This window comes from Spermophilus citellus (assembly GCF_964194105.1).
Source record: "Spermophilus citellus genome assembly, chromosome: 2".
Taxonomy (NCBI): Eukaryota; Metazoa; Chordata; class Mammalia; order Rodentia; family Sciuridae; genus Spermophilus; species Spermophilus citellus.
The window spans coordinates 9,655,446-9,665,183 of NC_138183.1; the positions used below are offsets into that span (position 1 = coordinate 9,655,446).

The window sequence follows — 9,738 nt, forward strand, 5'->3', positions numbered from 1 at the left end:
TAACATTAACAGGCACCATACAAGCATACCCACACAACCAGGGAGATACTAGCCTTGGTAGTGTGCATGCATGGCAGCTGTGGTGACTAAATAATCCAGATGGCTCTGAGGAAAAGTTATGGTTTATTAGGTCTAGAGTCACAGTTACAGTGATGGAATTCAGACACCAGAACTAAGCCCCAAGATGAATGAATGCCTTACCCAAACCCTCTCCCATCTGACATACCCAGAGATATGTAGTTAGGCCAAAGTTTTACAATTCTCTCTATCAATGGTTTATGCAGGTATAAGTCTGTTTGAGAAAACAATCTTTTCATACAGCCACAGAAATTCTGTCCTCCTCCTTTTCCCCACATCCACCCCAGTATTTCTTCATCCATTTCCTCATAAAACATAAGAAAATCACAAAAGTAGCTTTAAAGAGAGAAATTCAAAGCCTGAACCTAAACCAAATCAGTAAAACCAGAATCAAGTATGAAACTCCATATTCAACATAAAAATCAAATAACAATAATCTTACACATCAGATACATGCTAATATATCGATTCCACAGGTTGTATAAAGAGTAGTTTAACCACTAATTCTAATTAGTCCAGCTTTTATAGACTCAAGTTAGAATCTTAATGTTCATTTAATATAATTTCTTAAAGCCCTTCCCTCTTCCTTCCTTCCTTCCCAAATGAGGAAAATATTCCTGTAAAGTTCTGTTTAGTGACAATATTGGCACACAAGTCAAAACACAAGTTTACCCTTCTGAAAAGTTAAGTGATAAGAGTTCACTAACCATTTTGCTAAAATTATGTTTTAAGAAAAAGAAACCAAGTGACACAAAACTTTTAATATATTTTTATGTAAAGAGAGTACAATGAAAAGTTCATATTCTTTAACATTACACTTAAATAATCATAAGGGAGAAAAAAGAATCCACCAATGTTCTAGAAGCTTCTCTAGACCTTTCAATCAATTTTATTTATATGCAAAACCAAGAAAAACTAAGAAAAAAAAAAAAAAAACAAAGCTCCTCCTGATGCTAAAGCTCTCAATTTACTGACAGGCAAATGGCTTCATGCTGCCACTTAATCTCATTTCTTGCATAATGCCCTCTAATTAGCATATCAAAGTGAATTAATACTTCTAGGGCATTAGCAATGGGGAAATCTGCTCCAGGCTCACAATAGCAGTTAAGAGAGAGCCAAGAAATCCTCAAAAACACCACAAACCACTTTGCATTGCAAAACTGTTCAATTTATTTATCCTCTCTCTCTAAACACTTTTACCGCACACTGTTTTACTACTGTTCACCAAACAAAATGATAATTGCCAAAGTTACCAGCATCTGTAATGCCTGTTTAGAATCTTAATTTAGATTATGTTGCAGATAATTTCTATATGCAACCATTTGTTCTATTATAAATGTTAATGTAGAGACAGTGGAAATGTTGACACTAGTTAATTTGAGTTTGAAATAAAATTTTATGGGATTTTAAATTTTATGAATTTTTTAATGCAAAAAGCCACCTGCTGGACGCTGATACCTAAGAAATATGCTCTGAAAACTGATGTATCATATATACAAAACAAAACCAAAAGAAAAAAAATCATTTTGCCCTAACATATGTTGAGTCTCCCAAATAATGGTTTAAACAATCATCAGCATTAAAAGGATTACATTGTATACCACGTCCTCATTAGTATGATCACACAAAAAGGGTTATTGTTCAAAACAGCTTAACCTTTTTAAAGCACTTAAACTGAAAGAAAACAAGTGCAAAACTTTAAACAATTATTTTTATCCATAATTACTTTGTTTTCAGTTCTAGTCAATTACTATCGTGTAGACACAAAGTCAAAAAAAAATATTAGCAAATTCAATCTGACACATTCTATCACATCAATTCTTTGCTAGATGTACACTCAAATTTAGTGCCAAAGCAAACTATACTTACCAGTAAAAACTATAAACATACTACATTTATAGAATATGTCTATGAAAAAAATAATAAAGACAGGATTCTGGTTACAATTCTGCCTTCAAAGAGGATCATTAAAATCAACTGCTGAAGATAAATGAAATTTATTTTCTAACATGTTTTGTGTCTGAAGGCATAAAAAGATGATATTTTTTTTTCAGTGGCTCATTCAACCATTACTTCTTAATTTATTTGCTAAATATAACACCACTATCACCTTGCTATGATAGCACTTTATTTAACTTCTATAACTTTGTTTTAAAAAAATATATGATAATCAGGCCTGAAAAACTTTGACCAATTTATACTACATAGTGATGTAAATTATTTACTCTCCTCACACACACTCAAATGGCTTAGTAAACTGGAGCAAATGCATGAAAAGGTCAACAAGGGAGGGGAGAATATGCAAGCTTTGTTAGTCAGTAACTACCTAAATCATGCTGATCACACTGATAAATGGCTAAAACACAAGCCTGCTGAGAAAACAAATAAAACATTATTCTCCTAGTGTCAATATTGAAATAATAAATATCTAAAGATGTTTACACATATATGAATAAAGGAAAAATAGTCTAAATCCTTATTTAACTTGATGTGTCAGTGCTGATGTGTCAAGTATTTATTCAGAATAGATGCCTCATAGTATGAGTATAAAATAAAGTGATGACTTAGGGTGTGGTTCATGGAATACAGTTTCACGTCTTATAGCCCCACTTCATACCATATAATTTCATCTTATACCATGCCCCTCCCTACACAGTACCAAAATACAAATTAGCCAATAAGACATTAATTTAAATCTTGCCCTGAAGTAATCTTTTTCAGAATTTATAAATTGAAATCTAAAAGAATAATTAAAAGGAAAAGTATCATTGTATGAAAAATGTACACATGTATATTTTATATAACTCAATGAACTTATATATTCTTTGGGACAAATTGGGATTTCCTTTGCCAGTACTTAATTAATAGTAAAATAACATAGTAAAGTCCCAAATAAAATACCAAAATTACACAAACTAATAAAATGAGGCTCACTAAAAGAGAGACACAAAAGAATTACTTACACAGATCAAGTTAATATTGACAAGAGGGTTCGATATATTTTTATTGGGAACAAGAAAAATAAAACACCGTTGAAAAACAGCCCCACATTTTAAAAATCATAATCTACAAGATACTTCAGATCATCAAGCTCTAAACCATGTTGGCAATGACATTTTTTCCATGTTTTCTACAAATAGATTGCATGGAGAGGAGGAAAAAGAAAAAACAATTATTTTATATCCTCCCTCAAAACCTACAAAAGCTCCAGTGGGATATACAAATCTATAAAAATAGAGAAAAATTGTTAAAATATTTTTAAACTGCTTCAAGGAAAATATATTGGTAAAGCAATATAATTTATGACATTTCCAAGATAGACTGACTTTGTATTTTTCCTGTTTAATCATTTAGCATTTCCACTGTAAACAGACATAATGTCTGCCTAAAACTGATGTAAAATTTGAAACATTAAAGTTCCATTAAATTTTGCTTCAAATAATTCTGGGAGGATTGGGATAACAGAAAAACATGACTGGCCAATTGCTGCTATTGCTGAAGGAGAGCAATGAGTTCATGTTAGAGGGGTTCAAAAATTTCTTCTTTTTACATGCATTTCCATTGGAAGTTTTCCATAATAAAAAGTTTTAAAAACTAGAATGGGTGATTAAAACAAAAATAAATCATGTGTGGAATAGTGCATTTGTTTTCAAAACTTCAGAACAAAACAAGTATATTGGGTATAGAGCAAGATCAACTTAGAACATGCAGTAAATACAATAACATTTAGACTCAAATAACAATTTTCACCTTTCTTGCTAAATTTTTACTTGATAGAAGATTTAGTTTTCATACATTAAGAATTAGAAGAATCACACAGCAATGTACAAAGAAAAATCTAATAATTTTTACATGGAAGTATTAAAAAGAAAACAGACCAGAAAAAGAGCACTCCAACGAATCTTTAACATGAAGGGTCCGAATTAAATAGAAGGATGTTGACTGAGAGTACTGCCTTGTACCTCTAAAAGCTAGTCATCTACAACAATAAAGATAAAAGGTTTAATCTCACATCACATACCAGATGCATATAAAAACTCACTTGTAAGCTACACATTTGACCTAGTTTTGAATATCTAAAATTCTTGACTTTTTCTAGGGAGGACCCCTTTAAAAGTTAAGCATTTTAAATAGTCATTTTCTTCTTCTCTTTAAACATAAAAAATACTCCAACCAGCCCAACCAGCCAAGCAGGCCTTTCTCTTCCCCTGCGGACACCTCCTGCAGTAGAGAAGTTCATTAAGTTTTATGATCTTCCCAAGTCAGTCCTGCTTATAAGCCTCACAAAGGCTACAAATCTGGCAAACCATCATGTATGCCATTAGACATTACTAGTAAATGAACGCTATTTAGGGTTTGTGGTGGCAATAAATCAGAGTTTGGTTGGCAGCTATCAACATGGAATATTTTAACCTACCATTTAAAAAGAAAAAGATTTTGTTAATTTTTAATGACTTTTTTTTCACAATACTATAATTCACATTATGTACTACAATACTAGATTTTCACTTAAAAAATAAAAACATTTTCTTAAAAAAACACTTTCTTCATTCAAACTCTCATAATTAACACCTTTGGAAAGAAGGCAGATTTGTGAGGATAGAATATGTCACAAAGGAAAGCACGGCAACAATCAAGATTGAGGTGACTAAAAAGAGATGAAGGAGGAGTACAACCAAAAGAAGGTGGCAGATAAGCAGGCCTCATGGCTTCAGGAATATTTACTAAGAGATAATGATAACATACACTTTAAAAAATCAGGAGGAACATTCTAACATATCAACAATTATCTCGCTGGTGGTTAACTTAGTTTAAAATGGACACATCTCAATTTAAAAGGCTGTAACTTTTCAACTGCTTTAAAAATGCACAAATGTCACAATTCAATATTTCTGCTCCCCAAATAACTGTATAATAAATTTCACAAAAGAATACATTTTCAAGAAAAAGCAAGCATCTTACAGTAAAAGTACACTTTCCTTACCTCTGAACAAGAAAATAATATAATTGTGGAAGATCACCCATTTATCTGTCAGAAGAGAAAAATACCTTTTCATATTTGGTAAGGGGGAAAAGATGTTTTCCAAACTAAATCCCTCATGTGCATTAGAACTGGCAGTATTCATTGCCTGATCAGAAACCTCAAAATTTACTGGCAGATCTACAAATACATGAAATTTTTCTAAAGTGATTTTGTTTTATTTTAGAAGAAAAGCACAACTGAAATGACATTATCCACTGAAGTGACAATCTCCCACCCTCAACCAGTCAACCCCCTACCACTCCATTATACAGAACAGAATCATCAAATAATGTTCCTGGTTTCTATTCACAAATAACTAGGCAAACTTTTTCTAGATTATAATGAATTAATCTTTGAATATCATATTGATAGTTTCAATAAAATGATTTAAAGAAAAGGTATTATGGAAGATACATATATTCTACAATGCTTATTTTCTAAGTTTACGATGTTTCTTAAACATGACTGTGGAAACAGATGGGGGGTGGGCCCTGGAATTTGCTACTCAGCTTTCTCTGTTTTAGTAACACTAATGTCTATACAGCTGTTTTATTTCAAATTGAAGGATGTGTCCAGCAATTCTGTCGTCTACCAAAACTAGTTTGGGAGGGTGAGGTGGAGCTATGGACAGTGGAGCAGAAAGAAGAGGAGAGGAGAGAAAGAGCTTTACCCTCATCAATCACTCAGTACTTAAATCCCATCCCTCTCGAGCTTAGAGAGGCTGGCAGGAAGATGCCTCTACCCAGACAGCCGCCTTTACTCTTTGTCGGCTGTTGGCTTTTTACAAAAGAGATAACGTGCAAACTTGGATCTGGTGGCCAAAACAAAAAAAAAAAGAGGATCTAATTTACAAGTTATCACTGAAAGCCCCAGAAACAATTTTCAAAACACAAAAATTTCTTTTGTCAGCTACCTTTTGCTTCTTAAATAGCAAAAGCCCTACCGAAGACATCTCTGCCAGTAATCCCAGACTCTGAAAAGACTTGTTTCTTTTCTTAACTCACCTTTGACATGTGGTTGACTATATTTTCCTTTCAGAATGGTGTAACTAAGTCCTATGCAAATAAGCAACTAAGAGGACTTAACACTTCTTAATTGAATTCTGCCTGCTGCTAAATGTCTAAACATGAAAAGCAGTTGGGGTCTTAAGCTAGCCAGGCCTAAACTTAAAATAGGCAAAAAAAAAAAAAAAAAAAAAAATTACAAATTTTGAGAAGGGGTAAGAGCAAAGAAGTATCAATCCCTTTTCCCTAATAATATAATGTCGTGTAAAGTTGAATCAATCTTAATATTCACAACATAGTCAATACCCCAGTGCTTAGCAGTCAGCAAAATCTCAAGCAGAGCCCAGATAGCAAAAAAAACCTTTGGACATTAAACAACATAACTTAATATAGGAATTATACACTTTTAAGCTTCTAAGTTGAGAATCTTCAAGATTTAATGCTGGATGTCTTATTTTATAGTTAGATAAAAGTCATCTACCACTTTAAATAGTAACACATTCTAAAGGTAGCTAAAAATCAACACAGAATAAAAAAGTTAGTAATTTAAAATTATTGGTTTTCAAAATGTAAAATACATCTTTAAAAGAATAACAACATTAGGAAACTATCCATACTAAGTGGATAAAAAACAAGAAAAGTACTCTTTAGGATCTCTTAATATTTGCTGTTAATTATGGTTAAGAATACATATTTAATAGACAATAATAACCCACCAATTTTTCTGGAATAATTTTAGGAAAGGTATAGTATATTGCAGAGTGAAACGTATTAGTTTACAAGGAGGACAACTCAACTACCAACCTAACAATACTATGTAGTGTGCTATTATTTGCACACTCAATTTAATCACAACAATTATTTAAATAGCATGACTTAGATACTGCTGTATCCTGGACTTCAACTTTTTCTTCTTTGCCTCAACATTTAAAAATGCAACTTTAAAATACCACATACACCACACACACACACACACAAAAAAAAAAAAAAAAAAATAGAAAGGCTTATTTAATGCACTTGTTTGCCATTAACAGGGAAGATAATGACAAATATAAACTAAAACATCTAAATTAAATCTCTACTTCCAATTGAACCTTACCATAACCTAAGGACTACAACATCCAATTGAGAAAGTCTGATAAGAAAGTTAAGCTGGAATGAACTACCCAAGGTATTTGCCTAATATGCACCTGTGGTTTTCATTACAGCGCTCCTGCAAAAACCTGTCTTCTTACATATTCCCTGCCTTGAACTTCAAAATTATTTAGCCTGCATCTGTGCACTTTTCTTTTTATAGTTAACTGTTTCAAGATTTTAATGAAGGCATTAATAGATGTAATACATTGTATATGCCTAAACACATTATTACCCTTCTTGTATTCTTAAAATTAAGTCTTCCCACCTAAAACACTAATTCAAACATGCTAGTGAGGTCTGCTCAATTGCATCTATTCTTTTATCAGTGGAGCTGAAGCTTAAGCCTAAGAAAAACAAAGTTCGGGCGATGCTTCTCCCGGGGAATCGGTCCCTGGCATCCAGTCTCCCGTTGCTCCTTTTAAAAACTGACATACAAACAAGGCAAGAGAGGGCGGCAGGCGCTCCAGGCCCCCTCCCTGCCTGTAGCCAGGGACGCCCGCCAAGGGACGGCGACCCAGTCTCCTCCGCACCTACAGTTCATTTTGCACCAGGAGCGGAATTGAGAAATCGACTCCAGATTTATTGCAGTTTTTTCTCAAGATCAGGAGGTGGGAAGGAGAGAATGATCAAAGATGGCGGTGCCCAAAAGCAGCAGCTCTCAACTGGAGAGTCGATGGAGTAGCTCCAACCCCACCTCGGGGGTTTCCAGGCCCGCAGCTAGGCGCAGAGTCTTACCTGTTTTCTCTTTGATCTCACACAGGACGCTGAAGAGCGCGGGTTTCATTCTATGACAGTTCAGGGCATGTTTCCTAAAAAAGCAAATAGCAAAACACAAAGGTATTAGCATTACCTATGGAATAATATGGCGCCTTCCTTTAAGTTAGACCCAAGATTTAATTCAGACTTCCTATTTTGGAAAGCTCTTTTGAACTTTATTTTAAAAATAAAACTGAAGTTGACTAGTTCGCAACAGCCGGCAAGCTCCGGCGGCAAAAGCTCCAGCCCGAACGCAGCGCGACACATCTGCCCGGCAGACAGCAGCCTCGGCGACCGCAGGCGCGAACCCGCGAGGGGAGCCTTGCTCCAGGGGCAGGCGGCAGTGACCCAGCAGAGGGGACTGTTGCGGAGGGGCTCCCGCTTCGTACCTCCGCTTGCAGAGCGGGCGCGGCCGGTCGGCCTACGGCGGTCGGCAGACGAGTGACAGCTCCGCAAAGTTTGCAAGGCGGCCCTCCCTCCGGGAGAACTTGGCCGCCCGCACCCGCTCCCGCCAGGGAACCGCCCATCGCCCTGCGCCGGGCTGGGACGACTGCCCGCACAGCGAGGTCGTGCCGCGGCCAACGGGAGTCGGCACCGCGACTCCGGGCCCGCGGAGAAAGTTGCACTTCCCTCCAGCGCGGCCCGGGCCGGGCGGCGCGGCGCGCACGGGGGTCCGGGCGGGAGGTTTAAATCCTGGGAGAGGACCGGGCTGGGAGAGGGCCGGACACCGGGAGACAAGGAAACCACAAAACCGCGTGCCACCAACTCCGCCCCTAGCCCCGGGAGCAACTTTGCGGACTCCCGCCGGCGTCGGGGAGCGCGGGAGAGTGCCCCGAGGCCGGGACTGGAGGCCGGCTTTCCGAGAAAGTTCCCGCTGGGGGCTGAGGCCCCTGCCCCGGGCGCCACCCGGGGCCCCGACTCGGCCGCGGGCCCGGCTCCCGCACACACACAAAAGATGCTTAATGAGACGACACCAACTTTGCTTGCGCCTCGTCCAAGCTCTGGTCGGTGATGGTCATGATCTGGTGGAGGATGTCGCCGATGTCCTGCTTCCTGCCGTCGCCGTCCGCCCCTTCGTGGCCGTGCGGGGGAGGCGGCAGGGCCATGCCCCCCTGCACCGAGTGGCCGGCCAGGTTCACCCCGGCCAGAGTCTGCAGCATCCTGGATTGATCGTCCATCCCGCCGCGCGCGGGCGGGAGCGGGTGGCGGCGGTGGCTGAGGCGAAGGCTGAGGCGGCGGCGACGGCGGCGGCGGCGGCGGCGGCGGCGAGGGAGGAGAAGAAAGAGGGGGAGGGGGAGGCGGCCGCGCGCTCCCCGCCCGCTCTGGGAGGGGGCGGCCGGGCCGGCGGGGCCCGCGGCTGAGGCTGTGCGGACCGGCGCCCGGCTCCGGCTTCCGCCGCCGCCGAGGCTGGCGAGGAGCGGCGGGCGGAAGCTCCGGGCTCGGCGGTGGTAGTGGAGGCGGAGGCAGAGGCGCCCGCTGCCCTCACGCGGCCGCCGCGCCGCCTCCTCGCCGCCGCGCGCCCCGCCGGGCGGCCCCGCGCAACTTGCTCCTCAGCGCCCGCCGAGTTGCCGGGACGCCGCCGCCCCCCGCGCCAGCCTGCGCTCTCCCCTCCTTCTGCTGCGGCCGCCGCCGCCGCCGCCGCCTCGGCCAGGCGGGATCCGAGCCCCGGCGGCCCCGGGGGAGGGAGCGGCGGCGGCGGGTGGCGGCAGAGGAGGAGGCCGGCCGGCGGGCCGCCGGGAG

General features: G+C 40.2%; 1 protein-coding gene across 6 annotated transcripts in view; it reads right to left on the reverse strand.

Annotated features, from left to right (window-relative positions):
• PBX3 (PBX homeobox 3) overlaps positions 1-9,190 on the reverse strand; it is a 208,859-nt gene extending 199,669 nt beyond the window's left edge. For 4 of the 6 annotated variants that reach the window (XM_081281938.1, XM_081281935.1, XM_081281940.1 and 1 more), the window contains exons 1-2: positions 8,977-9,190; positions 7,978-8,051 (exon numbers count right to left, since the gene is read on the reverse strand). In XM_081281938.1, the coding sequence (XP_081138064.1) occupies positions 7,978-8,051; positions 8,977-9,176 (274 nt within the window). In that variant the 5' untranslated portion in view covers positions 9,177-9,190. Of the gene's footprint in view, positions 1-7,977; positions 8,052-8,387; positions 8,739-8,976 lie in introns of those variants that run through there. The other 2 variants (XM_081281937.1, XM_081281939.1) reach the window with 2 other exon arrangements.
• Between the last annotated feature and the right edge of the window lie 548 nt (positions 9,191-9,738).